Genomic DNA, 27,741 nt, shown 5'->3' on the forward strand with positions numbered 1-27,741 from the left:
GATGGAAGTCACTTATCAGATAAACAAAGGAGAAAGATGTATGACCTCTGTGGTGATTTGTTAGGCTGTCAGCAGGTTGGAGGCATATCACAAGTTAGTTCATTTTTATCTGATTGAATAAATAGCCCTGACAGCACACATGCTGAAGCAGCAGCAGTCATACTGCACCAGTGTTTCCATTTCTACCTGTGGGGCAAAGTTTTCAAGCCAGTAATAGTGAAAGCAGTACATTTTGATTCTACGTCGCACCATACAAAGTCAGCATCTCTCTTTTCTCTTCCCTACCCTCCTCATTAAGCATTGCCCTTTCGCTGACCTCCCTCCCACCTACCCTTCCATCACCTATGCTGTGTCCCCTACCCTGTCCAACATTTCCCTTACTCTCTTCACTTGCTCTCACCCACCCATTTAGAATTTTGCCTCAAACTTCCTTACCTCCCTCCTTTCTGCTGTTGCCACTGCCACCTCCCTCTGTCTTGCCTCCAGGCCTGTCAGCTCACAGCAGCAACCAGTATGTGCAGGAGAGCATTGTAGCCCATGTGCTTACAGCTTGCGAAGGCCCTGCTGGTCCTCCCCCACCCCACCCCCCGACACATACTTCCCTTTATAAGAGGGTGAGACTTGCAAGGTCTTCACAACAGTGGCGTAGCTACGTGGGGCCTGAGGGGGCCTGGGCCCCCGTAGATTTGGCCCTGGCCCCCTGCCCCACGATCCCCTTCAACCCCCCTCCCGCCACCAACTCTCCCCCGCCGTCGCCGCCTGCCCCGTCGCCGCAAATGATACCTTTCTTGAAGAGAGAGTTCCTTCCGCGCTCAAGTAGCGCCTTTCTTCAACAAAGTTCCGGCGATCAGCTGTTTCGACGCCGGCAGGGAGGGTCCGATGTGGTGGTGGAGATGGCGGCTCGGGCAGTGACGGCGACCTCGGGCTCTGGCCCCCCCTCCTAGCGAGGTCTGGCTACGCCCCTGCTTCACAAGCTGTGAGCACATGGGCTAGAATGCTCTCCTGCCCATATTGGTGTTTTGGTTGCTCCTACAAGCCAGAAACCAGGGGGCCTGGAGCAAAGGTGTGGCAGTGGTGTCGCTAGACAGAAATATGTGGGGTGCTAACAGGGGGCTAGCCAAAATGACACTTCTGTACATCTCCCCCCCCCCCCCCCCATATACACACACACTTTTAAATGAACATTCCTTGTCATCTATACCAGACCAGTCCAGACTAATGGGTTGTGTCCAGCTACCAGCGGAAGGAGACAGAGAAAATACTGAACATTCCAGGCTGCACGATACCCTTAAGGGGCGGTTTACTTGGAACTATTTTCTCTGTCTCCTAGCGGATGGTGGACAGATCGTGCAGCTGCTCTGGATTGCTAGCTGGTAGCTCCTGTCCCAGATTCTTCTGGTGACAGTGGAGCCAGAGGCAGGGGCGTAGCCACGGGTGGGCTTGGACGGGCCCAGGCCCAGCCACTTTCCCTCCAGGCCTGCCCATCCACATCCTTGCTCGCTGACGCTGTCGCTGCCTTTTCTCCCGCGGCTCCGCCGGGTACGGCTCTCCGGGAGGCAGCGTTCAGCGTAGCCTGCCTGCCTGTCCTTAATTCTTCTCCCCAGGCTCCGCTTCGCTGCATCGCTCCATCGCTCCCTACATTCTTCTCGCCTGTCACGCAGTGCTGCCATTCACACAGGCAGCTGCGTTTCCCCCTACCGCGTCCATCCAGTCCTAACAGGAAGTGCATCAGAGAGGACCGGATGGACATGGCAAAGGGGAGTGCAGCTGCCTGTGTGAATGGCAGCGCTGCGTGACAGGTGAGTAGAAGAATGCAGGGAGCGATGGAGCAAAGTGGAGCCTTGGGAGAAGAATTAAGGGCAGGCAGGATTTGCACATGTGCAAAAATTGAGCACGTGCAGGATAGAGCCAGTGGCGGACAGCTGTGGCTCGCGGACACTGCCACTGGCCACCCAAGAGGTAAGGTTCTTCGGCAGGGAGGAAGTCTTAAGCTGGCGGGGCTTGAGGATCCCTGCCAGCACAGGTATTTTGTTTACTTTGGAGGGGGGGCACAGGTAGGGGGAAGAGTGGAGATGAAATTTTTGGCCCACCCACTTTGGCCTTGGGCCCCACCCTAAATTGGCTGTCTGGCTACACCATCGGCCAGAGGTGTGCTGATAGCCTTGTTTGGGCTAGTTTTAGATGATACTCAGTGGTCCTGAGTTCCTCATCTGCCAGCTAGGTTGATATCCAGTGACCCTGGTTCCCTCCCCTCCCCTACCTCCCCTGGCTGTCTTTATAGCAGGGTGATGGTTGATTGTGGCATGGAGTAACTTGTCTCCCCTGTGGGGGGTTCTTCTTTTCTGTGGTGGTAGGTATATCTGAATTTCTGCTTCTGAGGTAAGCCTTTATTTATTTCTGTCACTAGTGAAGAAGGTTGTTTTAAAAAAAAGGAAACCTTGTTTTTCCCTCCTTTTCTGCCTCTGAGGTAAACCTTTATTAATTCCTGTCACTAGTGAAGAAGGTTGTTTACAAAAACCATTACAGATGGGTTGTGTCCATCAACCAGCAGAGGGAGATAGAGAGCACACTTTTTTCAGTGCCTCATACCAGCTTGCTCCACTGCCTCTCTTCAGTATTCTCTATCTCCCCTAGCAGAGTGGCTGCAGCTTCTTCGAGCGCCATCTAAAATCTGCCTGGAGGTTGCTCCTGTGCTTTTGCCAGTTGTTAGCAGGGGTGTTGGAGGCTATAGCAGCTTCACTTTAAAGATACATAGGTTCGTCCTTTCCCTGCCTTACCCATACCTCCGTGAATGTGGACACATTGGTTAGCTTTCCCTGTCCTTCCCCACCAACAGTGGATGCAGGCACATAGGTTCGCCCTTTCCCTGCCTTTCCCACTCACCTGAGCCTCCGGAGTTCTATTTACCTCTGCTTTCCTCACAGTGTTAAAAAAACAAAAAAAGTTGCGTCATGCTTTGGCGCTTAGACGCTGGAACAGAGGTTTTTCCTTGCCTTTTTCTATGGGACCGGAGCTGTGATACTCGGTCCAGTGAGGTAAGAGTGTTTTCTGACTCCTCCGGGGTGGGCCCGCAATCGGGGTGATTTTGGCGTGAACCGCCATTTTGAATTTTACCGCTGTTTTCAGCGATGGCTGCGGAGACAGTAAAGCGCTGTTCCAAGTGTGGCAAGCGCAGATCAGCAGCGGGGCTCTGTAAATTGTGCTGTACAGACGTTAGAGCCGGCCTGAGCATGGCGAGCGACGATTCATCGCGCTCTGAGCTGGCAGCGGGCGCCATTTTGAATTTACCACATGGCGCGACCTCCGCTGAGACGGAGAGTCCTGAGCCCGGGCGGAGGCCTCGGAGTGAGGCTGATATGGGAGCTACTAGCTCCGGCAGAGATCCGGGTGCCCAGGGTGAGTTTTTCTCCCCTGATTTTGTCTTATTAATGCATAAAGCATACATGCTTAAAAGAGCTCTCCCACAAAGCCAGGCATGGGCCTCTTCTAATGCCCCCCCGGTGGATTCTAGCCTGGGTATGCCCTCTGAGGTGTTATTCCCTGATAATTGGCAGAATATGAAGCGCAGAAGGGCTCATTCCCCTTCAGAGAGTGCTGCACCTCCTTCCCCCCCCCCCCCCCCCCCCCCCCCCGTGGTTGGACTGCGAGGATTCGGAGGACTCTGGCAGGCCTTCATGGTCTGAGGAGCCAGAGTCTGGTGCAGAAGTGACTCAGGATCTGGACGATCCCTCCGCAGTGAGGATTTTCCACCGTGATGAGCTGCCAGCGCTTATTTCTGATACCCTGCAGGTTCTCTCTATTGAGGACCCTGCCAGTGGCACAGCCTCCTCTGTGAATCCTAGGATGGCTAGTACCAAAAAGCCTGCTCGAGCATTTCCTTTGCATGACTCCATCCTAGAGCTTATTTCGGCTCAATGGGCTGACCCTGAAGGACCTTTGAAAGTTTCCAGGGCTATGGGGCAATTATACCCTCTGAGTGAGGAGCATATGGCTCGCTTTGCTATGCCTAAAGTGGATGCCCTAGTCACAGCTGTGACGAAGAGAACTACCCTCCCGGTTGAAGGAGGTGTTGCCCTGAAGGATATTCAAGACCGTAGACTGGAATCAGCACTTAAATGGTCATTTGAAATTGCAGGTCTCACTATTCGGGCGTCTGCATGCAGTTGTTATGCTGCTAGAGCCTGCCTGGCATGGTTGCAACAGGCAGTGGAACAGCCCAGTGATGGAGCGGAGCCCTTTTCAGATGTGGCTCCGCGGATGGAGTCGGCCTTGTCCTTTCTTGCTGACGTCCTTTATGATATTGTCAGAGCTTCGGCTAAACACATGGCAGTAGCAGTGGTGGCTCGCCGTCTTCTTTGGCTACGGCATTGGGCGGCGGACATGGCCTCTAAGCAAAGGTTGGTGAAGTTGCCCTTTCAAGGCCTTCTCCTGTTTGGAGAAAATTGTGAAGGGCCTGGGTGAGGCTAAACCCCAGCGCTTGCCCGAAGATAGGCCTCGGCCTTCCTCTAAGGGTGCGGCGGTCCACTCCTCTTACAGACCTCGCTTCCGTGAAGCTCTAAGGTACCGCCCGGGGCGTTCTGCTGGGTTCACTTCTCATGCCCTTTTTCAGCAGAGGAACTCCTTTCACTCAGACAAACGTCCCATAGCCACTGGCTCAAGGCCTGGAGTTCAGGAGCGAACCTCTCAATGATGGTGCGCCGGCCCTCTTCTCGAGTCCTGTCATCGGAGGACGTGTTTCCCTCTTTGCCGAGGAGTGGGCCAACATTTCCTCAGATCAGTGGGTCTTGGACCTGATCAGAGACGGTTACAGAATAGAATTCGACACCCCTGTAAGAGACTTGTTTGTGGAGTCCCGATGCGGTTCTGCCGCCAAACGGGCGGCAGTAGAGGAGACTTTACAAGGTCTGATTCAGATAGGGGCCATGTCCCCGGTACCTCCCGCCAAACACAGCTGCAGCCGCTACTCCATCTACTTTGTGGTGCCGAGAAAAGGAGGGTCTTTTCGCCTTATTCTGGATTTAAAAGAATTAAACAAGTCCCTGAGAGTGCGGCATTTTCACATGGAAACCCTGCGCTCCGTCATTGCGACGGTACAGCCAGGAGAGTTTCTCACGTCTCTGGACCTGAAAGAAGTTTACTTGCACATTTCAATTTGGCCCCCGCACCAGAAGTTTCTGAGGTTTGCGGTGATGGGAAAGCATTTCCAGTTCCGGGCCTTGCCTTTTGGCCTCACCACAGCTCCCCGCACCTTTTCGAAGGTTATGGTGGTAGTAGCTGCCTTTTTAAGGCGAGAGGGTATTCGGGTTCACCCGTACCTGGACGACTGGCTCATTCGAGCAAACTCTGGCTGTTACATGCTGACTCTCTGCAGCAGAGTGGTCTCAGTACTTCAATCTCTGGGCTGGGTCGCCAATTTGGCCAATTTGGTCTCTAGAATATTTGGGGGCCAGGTCCGTCTGCTCCTGAGGATGCCCCGCCCGCGAGCTTGGGACATTGTCCAGCTGCTTGGATCGATGACGGCCACCATGGAACTGGTGCCCTGGGCGAGAGCACACCTGAGACCTCTACAGTATGCTGTACTCCAAAGATGGTCTCCAGTATCTCAGGATTACCAATGCAGACTCTTTTGGCTCCCTGCGGCCCGACTCAGCATGGAGTGGTGGCTCTCAGACAGCATGCTGCGGCGAGGAATGCTGCTGGCGCTCCCCGATTGGTGCCTAATGGTGACAGATGCCAGTCTGAAAGGCTGGGGCGCACATTGCAAGGGAAAGCATGCCCAGGGTCTATGGACACCCGAGGAGTCGGAGTGGTCCATCAACCGCCTAGAGTTGAAAGCGGTGTTTCAGGCGCTTCTGGCCTTTCAAGTGACCCTGGAAGGATTGGCTGTCAGAGTGATGTCGGACAACACGACAGCAGTGGCCTACATAAATCGACAAGGCGGCACTCAGTGCAGAGCTGTAGCCGCACAGGCAGAACAAATTTGCCACTGGGCCGAGCTGCATCTACAGTTTTCTGTCGGCAGCTCACATTGCAGGCCAGAGCAACGTGCAAGCCAATTATCTAAGCAGGCATCAGATCGATCCAGCGGAGTGGGAACTTGCAGACGAAGTGTTCCTGCAGATATGTGCCAAGTGGGGCAAGCCCGTGATGGATCTAATGGCGACAAGCTCCAATGCCAAAGTCCCGTGCTTCTTCAGCAGATGGAGAGATCCTCGCGTGGCGGGGTTAGATGCCTTGGCTCAACCCTGGCCTCCGGGCCTACTGTATGTGTTCCCTCCGTGGCCCTTGATAGGGCGAGTGCTCCTGTGGATTCGGCTGCATCCAGGAGAAGTGGTTCTCGTCGCCCTGGATTGGCCCAGGAGGCCTTGGTATGCGGACCACCGACAGATGCTTATGGAGGATCCCCTTCAGTTACCTCTGGTTCCCAACCTGTTGTCAAAGGGTCCGGTGACCATGGAGGACGCCGGCCGATTTGGTCTTATGGCCTGGCGATTGAGAGAGCGCAATTGAGAAGCAGAGGCTAGTCCAATAAAGTAATTACCACTCTCCTGCAAGCCCGCAAGCGTTCCACTTCCGTGGCTTATGCCAGGATTTGGCGCCAGTTTGAAGTCTGGTGTGCTTCCAGAGAGATCACACCCCTGCGGGCTCCTGTCTTGCCGATTCTGGACTTTTTGCAGGATGGTGTACAAAAAGGCTTGGCCTATAATTCCCTGCGGGTGCAAGTGGCAGCTCTGGCCTCCCTGCGTGGCAAGGTTGAAGGCGTGTCTTTAGCTGCTCATCCGGATGTGGCACGGTTTCTTAGAGGGGTGCTTCAGCTCTGTCCTCCCATGCGTGCACCTTGTCCAGCTTGGAACCTGGGGCTAGTGCTGAAGGCCCTTCAGGGTGCTCCCTTTGAACCGCTTCGGCGTGCTTCAGAGAAAGATTTGACACTGAAGGCCGTCTTTTTAGTGGCCATTACTTCAGCGAGATGGGTGTCAGAGCTCCAGGCGCTGTCCTTTAGAGACCCTTTTCTGCAGTTTTCAGAGTCCGGGGTCACGGTTTGGACCGTGCCTTCCTTCTTGCCTAAGCTGGTTTCAGCGTTTCACCTAAACCAACCTATTTTCTTGCCCTCCTTTTTTCGAGGAGGAGTTTCCAGAATCTTTTGGGCAATTGCACCTGTTGGACGTGCGCAGGACTCTGCTGCAGTATCTGCGAGTTACTAACTCTTTCAGGAACTCTGATCATCTGTTTGTTTTGCTATCAGGTCCTCGCAGAGGGTCTCCAGCGTCTAAAGCCACTATTGCCCGCTGGCTTAAAGAATCTATCTTTTCAGCTTATTTGCTTGCCGGCCGGCCTCCGCCTGATGCCTTTAAGGCGCATTCCACTAGAGGAATTTCCTCTTCTTGAGCTGAAACTGGAGCACTCTCTCTTCAAGAGATTTGTAGTGCAGCAACATGGGCTTCTAAGCTCTCTTTTGCCCGACATTACAGGCTGGATGTGGCTGCCAGGAGGGACGCACATTTTGGAGCGCAAGTGCTGGCGCGTGGTGTGGCTTGTTCCCACCCTATCTAGGGATTGCTTTGATACATCCCATCTGTAATGGCTGCATCTGCTTGATGACAAGGAAGGGAAAATTAGGTTCTTACCATGATAATTTTCTTTCCTTTAGTCATAGCAGATGCAGCCATGATCCCTCCCTGTCTGATGCTATCTGCTGTAAATCTATTTCAGGTTCTGTTCGTGTTTCCTGGCGATTCCGTCCATGGGAGAAAGTCGGAAAACAGTCTTCAGGATTCTTGTTCAATTAAAGGAGGATGACTTAATTCCCTCCAGTTTCATGTTTTGGAGGATGAGTTTATTCCCTCCAGGAGGATGAGTTTATTCCCTCCAGTTATGTCTCAGTGGAGGATGAGTTTATGCCCTCCGGGAGGATGTTTCATTCCCTCCATTCTGAGTTAATGCCCTTTGTTGTAGGGCCATCATTCACTGTGAGGAAAGCTTATGTTATTCCCATTGCGGTTTGCCATACTGCTTTGGAAGCTTCAAATACTGAAGAGAGGCAGTGGAGCAAGCTGGTATGAGGCACTGAAAAAAGTGTGCTCTCTATCTCCCTCTGCTGGTTGATGGACACAACCCATCTGTAATGGCTGCATCTGTTATGACTAAAGGAAAGAAAATTATCATGGTAAGAACCTAATTTTCCCTTGTTTTCCCCTCCTTTTCTGCCTCTGAGGTAAACCTTTATTAATTCCTGTCACTAGTGAAGAAGGTTGTTAGCTGATTTATTTTCCCGCCTTTGGCAATGTATTCTAGTGGGCTGCTTGCAAAGTTTCTTTGAATTTCGCTAGCTGACGTCTGATTCTGATCTTGGACCCTTCCGAGCTGGTACCAGTTGCTTTGATTTTTTTTGTGGGGCACAGCTCATGTCTGGATCATGAAACTCAGTTGTCTTTCTCCTCTTCACGGTCCTAGATGGCGGCTGGTTCAGAGGGCGGCCCCATTGCTGGAACTTATACCTTTGTGGTTTGGAGGTCTTAGTCTTCCATTTCCAAAGTGGGAGAAGTCTCTCGCTGGCTCCGTTTGGCTGCAGGCTCCGTCTTTTTAGTCCAGGGCTATTTTTTAATTCCTGTCAGTCTTACGTGGCTGTTGGTCAGCTCCTTTTCTTACCGTCCGGTCTATGCTGCTTCAGGCATCTTGCTTGAGACGCCCCTGCTATTTGATTTTTGTTTTGGCAGCAGTTTTTCCTCCCTTCCTTAGGGAGGATCTGGTTCCCTCATCCCCTTGGATCCCTCCTGTCTGCTCTGGTTTGTCTGCAGGGTACTTTCCTTCTGGCAGGGGTCCAAGTTGCCCTTGGTGTGCAACTGCTAGCTCAAATCCCTCTTCTGAGTACCCTCAGGAGCGCCATTCTTGCCAGTCTTTTTTGCTTGGACTCAGTTCAGTGTCTCTATGGGAATGTGCCTTTTTAGGATTAGTTTGCCACAGCTCTTCCTTGCTTCCCTTGCTTTTGGGCAGGAGTTTTAGCCTGGCACAGGCGGATTTTGCCTTTTCTAGTTTCAGGCGCCTCTCTCCTGGCACATTTGGCACTCCTTCCTTTTTTCTGTAAGGGGTGCCGTTCTTTCCTGCTGAGCAGATCTATTACTGTGCATCTGGATTATTGCCTCTTAGCTTTGCGCTTTTCTCTACTTTTCTGCAGGGAAGTGGCTCTGTTCTAGTTGTGGAGTTTGACTCTCCATTAGCTGGTTTTTCCTGGTGTTAGTGGCCAGCTTTCTCTTTGTTCCTGGCCTTGCGAGAGTTGTTTCTTCCTTACTGCCTTACGGCTGCATTTTGCTCCCTATGGTCTGAGGATTCCAGATCTGTGATGCTTACCTCCCTCTTGGTGGGAGTTCTTTCTCAATGTTGACTTCTGCTCCATATCAGTTGCCTAGGATGGCGGTCATTGTGGCTCAGAGACGACTTGGGGGCCGAGAGTGTCTCTTGGGGCACAGGGCTTTCTCTTCTTGTAGTTTTAGTCCCTCTGGGCCAGGAAAGTGCAGCGCCAGGTCTGCATTTCCACAAGTTGTGCTCTTTTCCTGTTGGCTTCCTGGCAGCACCTTCTTCTCTGGCTGTTCCCCGGGGCTCCATCTATGCGTTTTGCTTGTTGGGCACAGCTCCATCGCTGTATGTGGAGCAGAGCTCCATCGCTGCATGTTGAGCAGAGCACAGCTCCATCGCTGCATTTGAGCACAGCTCCATTGCCGTATGTTGAGCGCAGCTTCATTATTCCATGCAGTTTTACCGTTCCATGTTGAGCACGGCTCCATCGCTGCATGTTGGGCACAGTTCCACTGTTCCAGGTTGGCTTTAGCTCCATCGCTGTATGCTGAGGACAGCTCTGTCATCACATGTTGAGTGAAGTTCCTTCGCTGCTTATTCTGCAACCTTTCATCTCTACATGTTGAACGCAGCTCGGTTGTCACATTTTGAGTGTAGTTCTTTCTCTGCAGGTCTCAGTGTGGGCCGCAGTCCTGTGTCTGTGTGTAGAACATGGCTCTGTGTCTGCCTGTGGAACGCAGCTCCTTGTCTGTGTGTGGCATGCAGCTCTCTCATTCTTTGAGTGTAGTTCCATCTCTGTGTGTTTAGCACAACTCTTCTCTGCAAATTGGGTGAAGTTCCAGGGTGGTATGTGGAGCACAGCTCTGTGACTGCAGGTGCTACACAGCTTCATGTCTGCGTAGGAAGCATAGCTCCTTGTCGGCGTGTGGAGTGCTGCTCCTTGCTGGCGTCTGGAGCACAGCTCCTTACCGGTGTCAGGAGCACACCTTCTTGCTGGCATCCGGAGCGCAGCTCCTTGTTTGCATGTGGGAAGCAGCTCCTTGTCAGAGGTATCTGCAGAACTGAAGCTGCGGTAGCGATGGAACTGTGTATAAAACGCAAACATCCATCTCTTTCAGTGGGGCATTGCTCATCCTCTGTCTGTTACTCTCAGCTTCTTCTCTACTTGTTCAGTGCATTTCTATCTTTGCCAGAGGTGTGCAACTCTTTCTCTGCCCGTGGTGCGTGGCTCAGTTTGTGTGCTTTGAGTGCAAATCCATTTGTTCTTGTTGAGCATGGATCCTACTCTGTCTGATGAGCACAGTTCAGTCTCTGACTGTGGAGCGTATTTTCACCTTTGCCTGTTGGGCACTGTTTCACCTTGTCGGTCAACTCCTGCTCTTTTCTTGGCAGCTGTGGCATACCACAGTTTAGATTGCTAGACAAGGCTGTCTTGTCTCCTGTTAGCTACCATCCTGTGGCACCTTTTCTTGCCGTAGCCTCTTGGCGGCTGGCAAGAAGCTTCTCCATTGCTAGAGTTTAAATTCGTCTCTGCTCCTTTTGTGGCTACTTGGCACCTTGGGGGTCTTTTCCCCACAGTGTGGCTCTCGACTCTCTTTCTGTCTCCTTTTGTTCTCTTGGCTCTGTTCTTTCATCCCTAAGTCCAGAGTGAGCTGGGTGAGGAATACTCTCTTTCTACAGTTGTACCCTGGTATGCTGCTGCCCTTTTCTTCATTGTTCTCCTGGAGAGATTAGTGCTCCAGTTAGTTGGTTCTCTCGACTCTGGAGTCTCTTGTTCTGTGGAGTTTGATTCTCTCACTAGGCATGGGTCTGGGTGGTTCCTGGGCCCTGCTTCCTTTCTTCTATGAAGTGTGGTGCATTGTTTGGGGTTGCTTACTCCTAGTACTTGTTAGGGTCACTTCATCCGACCATCTTGGACTCAAGGCAGCCCGGCAGGTTTGGGAGTTAGTCTTTTGTCCTTCCAGGGTTCGGAGAAGTGGATCCTGGTCTAGGAGAGACAGTTCTCCTTGTTGCTCGGATATGACTGTTGCCTTCCTGCCAAGGTGGGGGGGGGGGGGGGGGGTCCTTTGGGATGAATATCTCTTGCTGATTCTTTTGCTACTCTTGGGACAGGGGTACATAATTTTTCTTTTGCTCAGGACGTTTGTTTTACGTCCTACAGCTTCAGTTCCTTTTCTAGTGTCTAACTCTGTTCCATTTTGGTAGCCTGGTGGTTCGGATATTATATGGATGGGACTGTGGGTTGTTGGGGGAAGAGAAAAAGACCAAGAGATGGATGGTACTGTGGGTAGGTGGGGGGAAAAGAAAAAGACCAAGAGATGGATAGGACTGTGGGTGGATCAGTGGGTAGAGGAGAGAGGGGAAAGGAAAATGCCAAAAGATGGATGGTACTGGAGGGAAGAGGGAGAACAGAGCATGTGAGCAAAATCTAAATAAATAAAAATATTAATAGGACTCAGAGGTAGGAGAATAGAGCAGAAGCTGACTTGGACTTGGTGATTTAATGGGAGAGTGTTGAGGAGCAGAGCAGGGAATTATTGATAGGAAAGATGGAGTGGGAACTTTGAGGGGATAGTGAGTACTTGGCAACTGGTGGGGGTGGGGGTATGTTGGTTTGGGGAAATTAGTGAGTAAATGAAATGAGGCGTAAGAGAAAGGGCACAAGTGTGCATAAAGATTGTGATATAGTGCAAATGACTTCTCCAAAGGGTGAGAGGCATTGAACAGGGATGGGGTACTGGGTAGGGATGTGAGAGGAAGGGGGTAGGTCTCTGAAGGGGTTGAATGAGGGCAGAAATGGGATTTAAAACATGGTGTAAGCGAGGCAATAGGAGATAGAGTGGAGGAAAGAGAAGAATGGCATGGAGGCAAGAGAAGGAAGAAGAGACAGGGACTGAACTGGGGCTGAGATGGTGAGTACAGTGGATAGAAATGGATATAAGAGAGGACATGAAGAAGATACGGAGAGAAGTGACAGATGGACTGGAGACTGGAAAGAAAGTTAAGAAAAGACAGAAGAAAGCAGAAACTGGAGACTGGGACAAACATGATCAGAAAAAAAAACAAAATGACCAGACAGCAAAGGTAGAACGAAGAATTTTATTTTTAATTCAGTGAATGGAAAATGTCAGTTTTCAGTAGATTTACACTACTTTATATTTTGCAGAGTGCAGAGCGCTTTTTCTCTTTCTTTTCTCTAGTGTTGCACTGCCTGCACAGTGTAGCTTCTTGGGGTTTAAGTTTAATTTATGTCTGTTATTCATATTTTAAGTTTGTGGTCACTTTTCCTGTACTTCTCAAGGGTCCATTTGAGTTCAGTATTTGTGACCAAGACCAGGAATTCTGTTTGGAGTTTCTATTTAAGCATCTGTCATAATTCAGCTTCCCAATAGGCAGATTCATGTTCTAGGGCTCATTAAAATATTTACTGTGTTAATTTTTTTTCTAGTTAGAGTCCTTGTATGTTACTTTTGTAAGTTAGTGATGTTATAGTGAACTAGATTAGCTCAGTAGGCCCTGAGTGCTTTTTGTAGGTTTTGTATTACAGGCATGTCACAATATGCTTGGGGCTGGAAAGGGTTTATATTCTTACAGAGCTTACACCAAAATCAGAACTCTCTTTGTATGGTGAGTTCCTGGGGAATAAGACAAGGATATGTGCCATTGTGGTAATTATTTTGCAGGATGCTGTGATGTGTGTTGAGATGTTGACCGGACTCAAGTCTACTATAATGGCAAAGTTTAAGTTATGGGATAATGTGACTTTATTTAAAAATTGCAGTGAACTTTCAAGTTTCCATAAGTGTGTATGTGGTTTATGTGGTTGCAGGACAGATTGTGTACTTAGAAATCCATCATTAAATACACTCCTAAGGCATTACTTAGGAGTATATCAAGAACTAATCACACCTATATGCCTAGTGCCTCCCATGTTAATTTTGGACCCCCCCCCCCCAAAAAAAAAAAAAAAAAATGTCAGGTCTGGCACAAACGCTCATCTGATAAAGATAGGGGACCATAAGAAACATGCAGACAAAAACTGATATGGAGACACCTCCTCCCTACCTTTATTTTCCAGGCATTTTATTTTTCTAATTGGATTGGTTTCAGTCTCTTCTCCACTTTCCATGTACCATCATTCTCCATTTCCATGTGTTGGTCTTTTCCTAAATTATTTTCCAGGTTTGCCTTTCCATTTCTTCTCTTTCTTTCCTTTCCTTCTCTATATCTATCTGGCACTAATCTATCTTTTTATTTATTTATTTTTTTTACTTTTCTCTTCTCTACCTTGTATCCACCTATTTGATTGTACCATCATTCTCCATTTCTCTCTATACTCACCCTCTTGTCTCTCTTTCCTTCTGTTGTCTCCAGGTCATTCTTCTGTGTCATACCCTCTACCTCATTTCCTATTGCCTCTCTTTCACCTTCTTTTTAACCCATTTCCACCCTAACTCAATCACTTTATAGATCCATCCCCTTCTGTACTCCTCCACACTACCCCCATCCCTTTTCAATGCCTCTCATTCCCTCTCCATTCTTCTAGGCCATTCACTCTTTCCCCACACTTCATGCCCTTTCTCTTACCGCCATTTCACACCTCACTCGTTCTTCCAATCAATCAACACCCCCCCCCCCTACTCATACTTACCAATTTGCAGTTCCTTACTATCTCTCCCATCCATAATTCCTGCTTTGCCCCCCCCCCCCAACGCTCTCCAGTCTCAATCACCAGTCCCAGTCATCTTCTGCTTTGTACCCCTCTCCCTGAATCCTAGTAATCTTTTGCTCTGTTCCCCTCCCCTTCCAAGTTCCATCCATATTTCTGCTGTTTCCCCTCTCCCTATCCCACCCCTTTGTTCCATCCATCTTCTACCCTCTGTTCCCCATCTCCTCTACCCTTGTCTCATCCATCTTCTGCTCTTTCCAGGGTTTCCTGTCCATTTAATATTTCTTCTCTCTCCATGTCCATTATCCATTCCTTCTATGTCCCTGTACCAATCACCCCCTCCATGTTCAGCGTCTACCCTGTATGTTTCCATATCTCCTCCCCCTGTGTCCAGCATTACCACTCTGTGTCATATCCCTTCCCCATCTAACATTACCTCTTGTGTATCCCTGTCTCTCCCCATGTCCATTTTTTCCCTCAGGCCAGCATCTGTCCTATCTCCTCTCCCCGTAGCCCAGCATCTCTCTCTCTTTCTTCCGCCCTCCATGGGTCCAGTGTCTTCTCCTGGTTTCCTTCTCTTTTCTCTCCAGTTACCGCCTCCTGGGTCCAGTATCTCTCTCTCCCTCCATGAGTCCACTGTCTTTCTCTCTCTTTTTCCTCCACTCACTCCCCTACATCCAACATCTCCCTCCTTTTGTGGGTCCAGTTTCTCCCCCTCACTTCTTCATCTGCCTCATTGGATCTCTCTTTTTTTCTCCCTGCCCCCCCAATGCCAGCATCTCTCTCCCTCTTTGCCCCCCAGTGCCTCTCTCTCCGCTCCCCTGGTCTGAGTGCCAACACCTCTCCCCCTCCCTTTCTTCTCTCCTCCCAATGCAAGTATCTCTCTCTGTCTGCACCCCAAGGGCTGCAGTCCAGCACCGCTCTTTCTCCCTTCCCCTCTCTGCTTCCTGTGGTCTAAGTTGCTTCTGCATTATGGTAGTGAAGTAAGGATGCTGCTTCAGCCAACCCCAGGGGCCTAAGTCAGCCGCATCCCATCCCTTCTCAGGCAACTTCCTGTTTCCTCAAGGGCAGGAGTCAGGACACAGCTGATGGAAAGTCCCTGAGTGTGGCCAAAGCAGCCTGCTTGTTTTGCTGCTGCAGCACAGAAGAAGCTTAAACCACAGGAAGCAGAGAAAGGATGGGAGAGGGAGATGACGGGCTGCTGGGGGGGGGACCCATAGAGAGAGAAAGACATTGGACTCAGGCGAAGAAGAAGCACTTGATTTGGGGGGGAGGGGAGAGAGAGAAAAAAAGCACTGGACTTAGGGGAGATGGAGACAAGGAGGGGGAGAGAGAGAGATGGACTGCACTAGACTGGGAAGGGATCAGAGGGAGAGGGGTGACTGGGGAGATACTGGACCTCCAGAGGAAGTGGAGAGTAGCCTGGTGGAACAGCAGCTTTTGGTGCCCCTCAAAGTTTGGCACCTCCTGCTATGCTGCACATGCTTACCAGGTCACACCAGTCCTGGGAGCAAGAAAAAGTGGGATTTATTCTGCTGGTGAATAATAATGGATTTGAACTGGGTGTAATGAAATTATGGCTCTAGAATAAACCAAGGTTGTTTTTTTTTTTGGGGGGGGGGGGAGGGAATATCTAGGCCACATGGAAAAAATGGGGACAGGAATCTTTCCTTCTTTCGAGCAAATCAAACAGTGATGTGGCCTACCAAACTCACATTTTTTTTCATTTATTTACAATTAAGACACTGTCCAAGGGAAAACAGCTTTCATTCCTGTTGTTTGAAGACAGTATACCAAGTAAAATAAACTAAATTAAATTAAAAGGCATCTGATAATTGCCCTCACTTGTTTATTGGGGAATTTCTGTATATCTAAAATTCAGTTGAGAAATATGTATATAATTGAATTGTGACTGTATGTTCTGGTTGTGTTTACTATTTGGTTCCTGACTAGAGATTAAAAAAAAAAGGCCAGAAATATTGGTTCTTTTCCTTTGTCATTTGGCATGGGAATGTACATCCGTAGTAAGAAACCTATTACTCCTCAGTTACTGACAATATGCTGAAGTAACCTGACATCTAAGGTTACAGAGAGAACTTGAAGATCTGGGATCTTGGCACCACCTATTTTGGACGTCCATTTTGGTTTTAACAAGCTGCTTTTTCTCTCCTTGTTAGAAGTACTAAAAACTCATGCAGAACCAAAACCTTGCATCTCTGAGAGGCAGGGGGAAAGAAAATCACTTGATGAGATGATGTGGAGTACCACAAGCAAGTCTTACCAAACACATTCCATTTCACTCTTTTCTCAGCTTGTAACTCAATTTTAATTATCAGAGATCTTGGCATCGGATTCAGATTATAATGTTTTGTTTACTTTCAGTCTGCTAATTGTTTGACTGTTCTGTTGCATTAAAACTTTCATCTTGCTATATGTCAGGCTATATTGTAACAAGTAGGATTTTTTTAAACAAAAACATTATTTACTACCTAGCATATGGTGATGTATTTGCTTTCCAAGTTTGTTAGTCACATAGTCTTCTAATTTGTTTCTGTAGAAATTAATCAAATTCTGCATTTGCTTACAAATGATTGCCACCTGTTCATTAGCACGTTGTATGTATTAAAGAGTATTAACTTAAGAAAATAAAACATTGGACAACAGCTGTTAATAATTGTCTTCTGCAGAGTTGCCCAGATGCAAGGGTTATAAATTCTAGACTCCTAACTTATGGACACACTAAAATATGCATTTCTGTTGTCAAACTTTATATGTATGCTGGTGGCACACACAGGAATATTCCTGAGTTTTAGAGACAATAACTCTTAAATGCTTGCTGGTATATAGGTGGTTTGAAAGCAGCACGTCAGGCCGACCATGTGGAAGTCCTGTATTTGATTCATGAACTTGTTTACTGTTCCTCAAATGAGCTGGTACTGTGGGGATGATGTATATATGTGTGCTGATGAGTGTATATAGGTGCAAAGATCTGAATTGCACTGTCCTTTGTGTCACAGCAGTGACTGTACAATGGGGAGAGGATAAAATGGGGCAAACCTGTGATAAAAAGTGTAGTTTAAAACAAACAAAGCAAAAAGTTGAGGACCAAGATGGCATCTGGAGCAGTCAGGCGTTTTTGAGTTCTTGAGACTCCGAGATTTGTTTGACGTGTTGGAGCTTTCCCCTGTGCTGGACATGGGGAAAAGAAAAGGAGAAACCAAGGCTATTTCCTCCTCTAGCCTGGGAGAAATTCCTACCTTGCAACAGACTACCTTGGAGGGATTTTGAGTTCAAGGGCTGGAGGAGCCGGCACCCGCTTCTGTTGGATCCCTGGTGTTTTTGGCAGATCCCAGCATTGAGGGAGTCTCGCTTAGCCCTCCCTCCAACGGTCCCCCATGACCCGGAAACAGTTTGGTGCCGACTGCAGTGTGGTGCAGCGAGACGCCCGAAGAGGAGTCGTGTTCTCAGCCTGCATGAGGAGAGCCTGTCGCTGCCTCAACCCCAGGAATTTTTACATCGGAGGGAATGCAGGCTATTCAGCATTGTCTACGTAGCCTTCAACTTAGGAGGTGCTTCCACTGGAAGTGGGGGTTTAAAAAAAACAGCTGTGGTGACTATGGAGTCCTTGTGGGATGCAATTCAGGGTTTGAACTCCTCACTTCTTCAGGTAACCAACTCTCTTAGGGGAGAGGTTTTGGATTTAAAACAAACATTTTAAGTAATGCCTGGGAAAATAGATTCTCAAATAATTAAGACTGACTCACTAGAAGTTGAACTCAAACAATTACAGAGCTTTACATCAACAGTCACCAGGGAGAGAGATATTCAAGCTAGAAAGCTGGAATATTTAGACAATGGAAGAAGGAATAATTTGAGATTTTTAAATTTTCATAAATCACCATTAATACCGGCTTTAGGGATGCTGAAAAGATATTGGGATATTGAAATATTGGGAATTCCGGCTGAGGGTTTTCCCACCCATAGTCAGAGCCCAATATATTGTGGGTTTCTCGAAAACGTCATCCGTGAATCCTCAACCTGGATTAAATCTGACTGAATTTTTGGAGAGCTCTTTGGAAGTTATAACTGAACGAACAACTCTTTTAGTAACATTTGCTTTAGAGCCAGACAGAAATAATATACTTTTGCCATATGAACGCACTTTTTTTGCGTTCCAAGGTTAAGATCTTTTCAGTCTTAGCAAGAGACACGCAGAAAAGAAGAAGCGAATTCTTGGCTTTAAAACCAAGAGTCCTCACTTTAGGTGAATCTTTTGTATTGAAATTTGCTTGTAGATGTTTGGTGTCTCTACACTTAACTAATTGTGTTCTTTGACCCAAAGAAACTGCAGGAATTTATAATTTCTAAAGGTGAGATGCTTCTCTGAATGCTCCCACTTGTTAATTATATGCTGTTAAACTGGCTTTATGTGTATCTCGCTCTTTCCTGCTCTAAACTGATTTAGTGCTTTTTTTTTTTTCTTTTTCCTTGTATCTTGGTCTAAAGTATTGTGGACTAAGTTTAAGTGGTATTTGCTACCTTAAGTTTAAGGTTGAAACTTCTTTTGACTTTATTGCTGATATTTCTTAAGCATTTTTGGTTATATGAATGTAACATTGCCCCAAGTACAAATAAGTACCTGTATACAATATGTAAGCCGCATTGAGCCTCCCATAAGTGGGAAAGCGCAGGGTACAAATGTAACAAATAAAATAATAATAATATTGAAACTTAGAAAAAAAAAGTTACTGATGCTACATAAAGGTATTCTGGTGATGGATCCTCAAATGTCTGAGAAGTCAAAAACACTTTAGCACCTGTAGTCATTGTGTTCAACTTCATATCTATGTTAATGCCTTGGCTTTTGTATTCTGTACATGGGTCTGATATTGATTTGTCCATCTTATTAAAATGGATGCTCATGACAGTAATCTATTCTTAATAATAATGCTTATACATTATATAGTTTCTGAAAGATTAGTATTTGTGCTGGTAACTCTAAAAATAGAAATTCATTCATTTACGGAAAGAGTAACATCATAGCAAGACTGCAAGTTTTTTACTTTTGGGATTCTAGACATCTTAGCCTCTTTTCTCTCTGTGTAAATTCTGTCTTCCATTCAGATTATAGTGGTGGTCTCTTCCGGTGTGAATGGGTTTGTTGTTGTGATATGGGAGATGTGAAGGCCCATTTTAGATAGAACATAGAAATCAGAATTGATATGTCCAGGTTGGAATGTATACAGTTCTGGTAGTATTTTAGGAAAGAATCTGCCAATTTAGAGCCTTTTGTAAAATACATGGAGGAATGCACTTTTTATTTGCTGCCAGGTCTGGCAGGAGCTTTCATTTTACAATTGCAAATGTGGAAAACATCAATGGAAAAAGCTTTGGAACCAACTCACATGTAACATGTTATTTCAGAACTCAAGGAATTAACTCAGCGTGCATGCCAGTTTGGGAACCTACACATGTGAGTACTCATAATTAACTACAGAGGCCACAATCTTTAATTTGTTTGTTTGAAGGGTGAAATAATGGGGGATTAAGGATTATTCGTCTCTTAATCCTTTTTATAAAGGGCTGACTGAAATGAGCCCTTTAAAAACCCCCACATATCGGGCCCTTTTATCAACTGGTGATAGGGCTACCATGCAGGTAGCATGTGGCAATTGTTTGTGCCTAGGCACCCAGTGGTAGTTTTGTGTTTGGCACGTGCCATTTCCCCCACTAGAAAATAATTTTGTATCGCAAGGTGTGGGAAGTAGGCATGTGCTGCCCGATTACCGCTGGGTTAGTGCGTGAGCCCTTACCACCTTCTAAATAGGAGGCGGTAAGGGCTTAGGCAGTAAATAGCCATGCACCAATTATTAGTGCACGGCCATTAACGACCTCCATTTTAAAAACAGCCTTTTTCCTGCTGTGATAAAAGTGGCCTGGCATGCGGCAACTTTCATTCTATTTGGAATGGGGAATACATGTGTAGATTTTTGTTTTGCCCAAACGTATAGGATTAGTTGTCAATAATTGTCTTCTAAATGTCGAGGAACTTATCTTATTTCTCCACAATAAGATAAGTTTGTAGTTATGTATCCTGTTTTTGAGTGAAGTAGTGAATTAAAATACAGGTTTTGTTTTTCTGTGATCATACATTTATTTAAGAAATTTTTTTCCATGGACGATGAAGGATAAAACCTGTAGTAGATAGGGTTTGAGCAGCTTGGATTTGAGTACACAGTTTTCTCTTTTCTCTTTTTTTTTAGTTTATTGATTATTTACAATTAGAGATATCTAGTCTTTTGTGTATGTGGGGGGGGGGGGGGGTATATTTTTTTACTTCAAATTATATAAGAAATATTCCCACTTTCCAGTCATAAATTACATAACCAACATGGGATGCTCATATCCAATCATAAAGCAAATAAAGATTGCAAGCCCATCTACTTTATCCATTTATGTTGCAATACTATAGATACTAATTGAGCTCCAATTTTACTAATCTATCTTTAACTCTAAATATCTTTAATTCTAACCATACCTCCTTGCAGTCTACACATACTGTAGATTTACACATGTAAACACTGGCTTCTACGGGCACTTTAACTATTTTACATGCCTATGTGATATACATGTGTATATACCAGTCCTGAACAGAGCTTCTAAAATAAGGGCCTTAAGGGTGTAGTTACTAACATGGACTACTGTTAACGTGTTATTTTACTGTTAATCCCAGATATTAGTACTGTAGGTCTCATTGTATAAAATGGGACCTGTGATAAAATAGCACAAGTTAGTGTTAACATATGTTAACAGTAGCAGTTTTTAGTAACTATTCTCCCAAGTGACCTCAACACTTAGGTGTATGTTTACTAAGATGAGTTTAGCATTTCTAGCATGCCTTTAAAGTTAAGGCACGTTAAACGCTAACGTGCCTATACATTTCTATGGGCGCGTTAGTGTTTTTAACGCACGTAAACCATTTACGCGCGTTGTAAACACTAACGCACCTATAGCACACGTTAAGAAACATAGGTATTAATTTCTAAAAATGGGGCTAGGGCTATCAACTCTCTTCATCTTCTCTGGATGACATTCAGATAGTAAGATTTTAAGGCCCTGGCACCAACGACTTTGATATATGCTAATCAAAACCTAGAAATTAGAGATTCTAGAACTTTCTTGGAGGGTATTCTTTTCAAAACAGATATTGAGAGAGACATTGATTTGTAAGGCATCAAATGAAACAGTATAGTTGTGAAGAGGTTCTTAATGGTATTGTTGCGATCAACCTATAAATTGACAATTTGTTGATGTCTGTGCATAATCTGCGCAGCTGATTAACTTGAATATATCACTGATAGGGTTTAGTGGAACAGTATAATACCCTTTCACTTTCAGTATGTCTGCCTAGTATATTTATTCTTTTCTTTCTGTGGCACAATAGGAATACATGAATAAAAGTGATTGTTTTCTGGGGTTATATCTCATATTCTTGATTACAGTTGACTGGGAAATGGTTCCTGAAAAGACTGAATTGTGTTGGCTTGCTCTCAGTAGCAGCAAAGGCAGAGTGCAACAGTGGATTGCAAAGCAACAACAGCTGTTCTTTAATGCATGAATCCTTCATACTGTTCACATTTGTAATTTCTAAATGTCCCCATGATAATAAAGTATATAAACTGAGCAATGATTTTATTCCCTTTCATTCAATGGTTTATATATGGCAAACTGTAACCAACTAAATGTTACATCACAATCTCTATAAATGTGTTATTTCAAGGATTTTACATCCTGTTAAGCATAGAAACTTTAAAAAATGACAGCAAAGACCATGTGTGTGTATGTGATACAGATAAGAATGTGTGAATATAATATATTTTTGAGAGAGAGAGATGAGATGCTTCTATTGCTGACAAAAGCTCACACTGGTAGGACCCTTCTGTACTTGCCAAATGTTATAAGACCTCATTCAGCTGTCTAGCAGTAGAGATTTGTTTTCTGGAGCTTAATCCTGCAGGAGCCAAGAGAGAGCATTATCAGTTCAGTACAGAACACTCAGACCAATTCTCTGCGTGGGACACACGGAAATGCTGTGTTCTGGAATTTTTCATTGTGTGACAGTGATGCATTTAGATTTCTAGTAAGAAGAATACAAATATCCTTTCCCAGGGATGATGATTGCTACATTTTAGAGGTGTTCTAATGGAGGGTAATTAAGTTCATCTGGAGTTCTTTTGTTCTGTAAATATCACCATATTATAACCAGCATGAGTGTTTGCATTGTGGTCCTGGTGCCGGTACCATAAATGACAAGCACTTCTTACCTGGAGGTAAAGTACCTTCAGCAGCATCTGACACCATATTCATAAAGCATGTTTTAATACTATGGAGGAGTAGCCTAGTGGTTAGTGCAGTGGACTTTGATCCTGGGGAACTGAAAAAGTATTCAGCGTTGGTGTCTCAGCTTAAAGGTCTTTGTGGATTTTGTGAGGGCAATTAACCCGAGTCCCTGAGGAAAGCATTGAAACCCGCGGTGTTGGGCTTAACCAGGGGAAGCCTATGTGGATCGTAAACTTTAGAGACATGGATTAAAGATAAGTTTTGTTTATCATTTATTGAGCACATTTAGTTTGAGCACTCATGTGTGTTTGCAATAGCACCTTAAAAAATGTACAATTAAGAGATAGCCCGATGAAGAGATGCTATGCCACTAGGCAAAACAATCAATGATATAGCCTTTATAAGTGGTGTCTCCTGAGGGCACTCTTTAAGAGTATATAATAAAATATCTGTATATATACAAAGAATGAACAAATAAAGAAAGTAAAAGGTACTGCTATTTGCAGGCATTGAGTTAAGGTCTTTGGTTTTGTAGTTTACTGTTATGCCTGGGAAACATGATGCAAATGTATGTGCCTAAATTGGGCATGTATCCCCCCTGTTATTCTATAGCAACATCCGTAAATGCTAGGAATGCCCCAGTTCCACCCATGACTCTCCCATTTGTGAACCCTTTTTTTTACTCATTTAAAATTTAGGTGCAAATCCCGCACCCAAATTTATGTGCATAAATTCCAATTAAATCTAATTAGTGCCAATAATTGCTTGTTAAAAAGCCAATTGATGCTAATTAGCTCTTTTCAGTTAAATTGCTTGTACAAATTGGTCGCATGCCCAAATATGTGGACACAATTTTTGGTGACTTTTATAGAATTAGGGGGTAAGTGTGTGTGGTGAGTGGAGGAGTAGCCTAGTGGTTAGTGCAGCGGACTCTGATCCTGGGGAACTGGGTTTGATTCCCACTGCAGCTCCTTGTGACTCTGGGCAAGTCACTTAACCCTCCATTGTCCCAGATACAAATAAGTACCTGTATATAACATGTAAACCGCTTTGAATGTAGTTGGAAAAAACCACGGAAAGGCGGTATATAAGTCCCATTCCCTTTTCCCTGTGTATATCTCTACCTATATAATGTGCTACAGACCAGTGAGAGAGAGAGAGTCTGTTTGGGACCAGTGGGTTGAACATGTGTGTGCCAGTGCCCATGCTCACTGATCTGGCCTCTATGACATTAGCTTACCACCTTAGAGGAAGACTTCAACTCAGTCTGCATGGGTTTTCCGATCCAGCAAACAGCTGTGATGGCTAGATCACTCAGTGCAAGCTGGAGTGACAGAGGCGGGGTAAAAGAGGGACCAGGGCTGGTCTTAGCAAGTGCGGGGCCCTATGCAGACCAATTTGATGGGGCCCCACCCTAGCCACGCCCCCATCATAGCCCCACCCCCATCATAGCCCCACCCCCACCCTAGCTCCAGGGCCAGCCGCCGCTCCCTCTGAGCTGCTCCCTCCGAGCCGCTCCCTCCCAGCTCCAAGGCCCCCCTCCCTCCTAGGGCCCCCAGCTCCAGGGCTTCCCCCCCAGGGCCCCCTGCTCCAAGGCCCCCTCCCTCCCAGCTCCAAAGGCCCCCCTCCTCCCCCCTCCCAGCTCCAAAGGCCCCCCTCCCTCCCACCCAGCTCCCTCCCTCCTCCCTCTGAATTTTAAAAGTTACCTCGTCGACATCGGGACAGGTTACAGCGCCGGCAGGTAGCAGCAGCAGTCAGTGAAACTTCCTTTCCCTCACTCAGCTCTGGTCCCGCCCTCATTTCCTGTTTCCACGAGGGCGGGACCAGAGCTGAGCGAGGGAAAGGAAGTGCCGAGCAGCTCGCGCTTTTTTCACTAGCTGCTGCTGCTGCTACCTGCCGGCGCTGTAACCCGTCCCGACGTCAACGCGAGGTAACTTTTAAAATCCAAAGGGAGGGGGGACTGGTGCTCGGGCAGTCGGGGCGGGGTGACTTCAGGCGCACCGTGTGGGGCCCCCTTGAGCGCGAGACCCTATGCGGTTGCCTCTGTCACCTCGCCCTAAGACCGGCTCTGAGAGGGACCACAAGTTCTGGAGTCTTACAAGTGGGGACAGGGCATACGAAAATACCTTCCTTCTGCAGATATTTTTGCAGGTATCTACTAGTGTGTTTGCGTACATATAGATAAATATACATATTTAGACTTAAAGATAGTTTATTAAAGTTGGAGATCAGTTAGGATCTACAGTATTGCAACATAAATGGATAAATTAGACTGGCTTGTAATCTTTATTTGCTTTATGATTGGTTTAGAGCATCCCTTGTCGGTTATGTAACTTATGACTAGAAAATGGGAACATTTCTTATATAATTTGTAGTCAAAAAATATATCAACACCTTTCTTCCCCCCCCCCCCCCCCAAAAAAAAAAAGAAAGACTAAATATCTCTAATTGCAAATAATAAGCTAAATAAAACTTTAAAAAAAAAAAAAAAGGAAAGAGAAAACTGTGTACTCAAATCCAAGCTGCTCAAAACCTATCCGCTGCAGGTTTTATTCTTCATCGTCCATGGAAAATACCTTCCTAAATAAAAGTATGATCACACAAAAACAAAACCAGTAACTTAATTCACCACTTCACTTAAAAACAGGATAAATAACTACAAACTTATCTTATTGTGGAGAAATAAGATAAGTTCCGCCACACTTAGAAGACATTGATCGATAACTAACCCTATATATTAAGAACATAAGAATAGTCATACTGCATCAGACCAATGGTCCATCTAGCTCAGTATCCTGTTTCCAACAGTGGCCAATTTAGGTCACAAGTACCTGGCAGAAACAAATAGGAGGAAATATTTTTTCACTCAATGAATAGTTAACTCTTTGCCGGATGATGTGGTAACAGCAGTTAGTGTATCTAGGTTTAAAAAAGGTTTGGACAAGTTCCTGGAGGTAAAGTCCATAATCTGCTATTGAGACAGACATGGGGTAGCCACGGTTTGCCCTGGGATTGGTAGTGTACCAGGGCAAGCAGTTGTTTCCCCTTGTCTGTCTTTGAAGGGATGGCCTAAAGTTGGTGTGCCTTGGTGGTGCCAAACTACTTTCACTTAACAGTGATGGACCTGACAGTGCTCCAAACGATATTCAAATGCATTGAAATTTTCTTAGATTTCCATTAATAATTTGTACTTTTGAGCAACTTGATCCAGGAATTCTTTTGGTAGTTTCTCATCAGCATGTTTAGGCTTTTGCTTCATCACAGACTATTCAAATCAGCTCATCAACTGAGACTGGTCCCAAGTGGGCTCTGTATTACTTATTATTGGGTGTGTTCTAGCACTTTTTGGGCATTGAGCTAACTTGGATTTACTGTGACAACAGATATGAAGACTTCCCAATGAAGTCTTTTTGTTTTTTATTATTTTATTTATATTTCTGCAATGTGTCAGGCAACATCCGCCATTTCCTTTGGCAGGATATGGTGCAGTTCTGTGTTTGTTTGTTTAAAGGAAGTTTGGAGGCCTTACAAAAGCTCCCTCCGGAGTTCCATTTACCTGGGAAGGTGTCCTGTGATTTAGGGATGCCATTCTTGTATTTAAATGCAGAGGTTGTGTATATTTCTGTTCTCCTCCTACACCCCATAAAAACATTACCAGGAAGTACACGTATCTTTATGTTTCAATTTTACTTTTTTTTCTAGCATTGTTTACAATATCACTTGTACATCATTTGACTGAGTGTTCAAAATATAGTCCTTGATCTTTATTGTTTTATCTTTTAGATTGAAGAACTTTAATGGCTTTCATGTAGAAGCTAAAAGGACACAATCAAAATGAATTCTATGGACAGGCACATACAGCAGACTAATGACCGACTACAGTGCATAAAACAGGTATGTTTGTGCGTCCCTCGTTTGTATTCTTGAACTGTGTCCTCAGTACTGTACAGTCAAGACTTAACCTTTCTCCCTGCTTTTTTAGGGGAAAATGTTATCTCAGTTTATATTTGAATACAGTAAGCCTCTATCTTCTTCCTTCCCTCCCACCCTCCCCTGAGGCATCTGGAATTCCTGCCATTCCCTCCCTTTCCCAAGGTGTCCTGATGTGGCCAGATCTGCCCCCCAGCCGCCACTCAAATTGGAAACTCCCGCTCGTTCACTCCCTCCGTTGTAAAGAGAAAACCCCACCCCCTCCCCAGACCTACTTTAAAGCCCTGGTGGTCCAGTGGTGAGCTGGGGCAGGAGCAGTTCTCCTACACTCCTGCCTGTGCAGTCTCTGTACCGAAAATAGCTGTTGCAAGTTCCCACAGCAATATTGCGAGACTGCCGCTGAAACTTGCAGCATCCATTTTCAGTACGGAGACTGCACGAGCAGGAGCGTAGGAGGGATTTTTTCTGCCCCAGCTCACCACTGGACCACCAAGATTATAACAGAGGCCCTGGGAGGGGACCTATGATGGGTCTGGAATGGGGGGATGTCCTCTTTACAATGGATGGAGTGAGTGGGAGTTTCCAGCTGGGGGGCAGAGCCGGCTGCAGCAGGACACCTTGGGGAAGGGAGGGAATGGTGGATGCTATAGGGACAGTAGTGCCAGTTATTGGGAGGGGAGGACAAAAGCGCTGGTCATCTGGTGGGGACTCAAATATAAACTGAGACCCCCCATTTTTGAGCCATATTCGAGTATATACTGTACTCACTTTTTCTAAATCCAAGTTCAAGGTGAGTGATGAGCAGTGCACATGTTCTTTCCTTGTCCAAGTGGAAGTACAGTCTAATGAGGCAATATTCAAACTGCAGCCAGCAGTACTTTAAAGTGTCAGCCATGACAATTAAAGTTACACTTGTTTATTTGTCACTGGATATCAAGATATGGTGCTGACTGCTGCGAATATCTGGATAATGATAATATCCAGTCAATTTAAGACAGGAAAAAGCTGTCCAAGTTATCAAGATACCTGGCACTGAATAACATCGACCTCTGGGTGAATCCTTGCTCCACCCTGGCACCTCCCCTGGACTATCCTGATGCTTTCCAGATAGTCCTGGGGTGGTCTGTAGTGATTTTCAGTGGAATTAATGAAGTAATGCTGCTGATAATCAGTGGATAGCACACTAATTTGAAGCATATAAGCATGTGGAACAGAGAACACTTCTGAAAATGCTGCCCCGGAGGTTCCAGATTTCATCTTTCTTCCTAAGAGTCTAAATTTGGCTTCCAGAACCTCCCTCCCACATTATTCTATGTCAGCCAGCTAGCAATTTGCTTGCTGTCATACAGTTTGTAATTGTAGACTGGTCCCATAAGCATCTTAAAAGACTGGAAGAATGAACAAGAAAACTCTCTATGTGTACAATGCAACTTTTAGCAACCAGGGGCAATGCATTCCTAGAAATAGGGGGGAATGGCCTTCATAGAAATAGATTATATGCAGAATTACTA

General features: G+C 46.1%; 1 protein-coding gene across 1 annotated transcript in view; it reads left to right on the forward strand.

Annotated features, from left to right (window-relative positions):
* The window catches only part of ZMIZ1 (zinc finger MIZ-type containing 1), a 1,052,488-nt gene that overhangs the window by 605,126 nt on the left and 419,621 nt on the right, over positions 1–27,741 (forward strand). The window contains 1 exon segment of the mRNA XM_030203240.1: positions 26,084–26,194. Within this exon segment, the coding sequence (XP_030059100.1) occupies positions 26,135–26,194 (60 nt within the window). The 5' untranslated portion in view covers positions 26,084–26,134.

The sequence above is a fragment of the Microcaecilia unicolor genome, chromosome 5, assembly GCF_901765095.1.
Source record: "Microcaecilia unicolor chromosome 5, aMicUni1.1, whole genome shotgun sequence".
NCBI classification, from domain to species: Eukaryota; Metazoa; Chordata; class Amphibia; order Gymnophiona; family Siphonopidae; genus Microcaecilia; species Microcaecilia unicolor.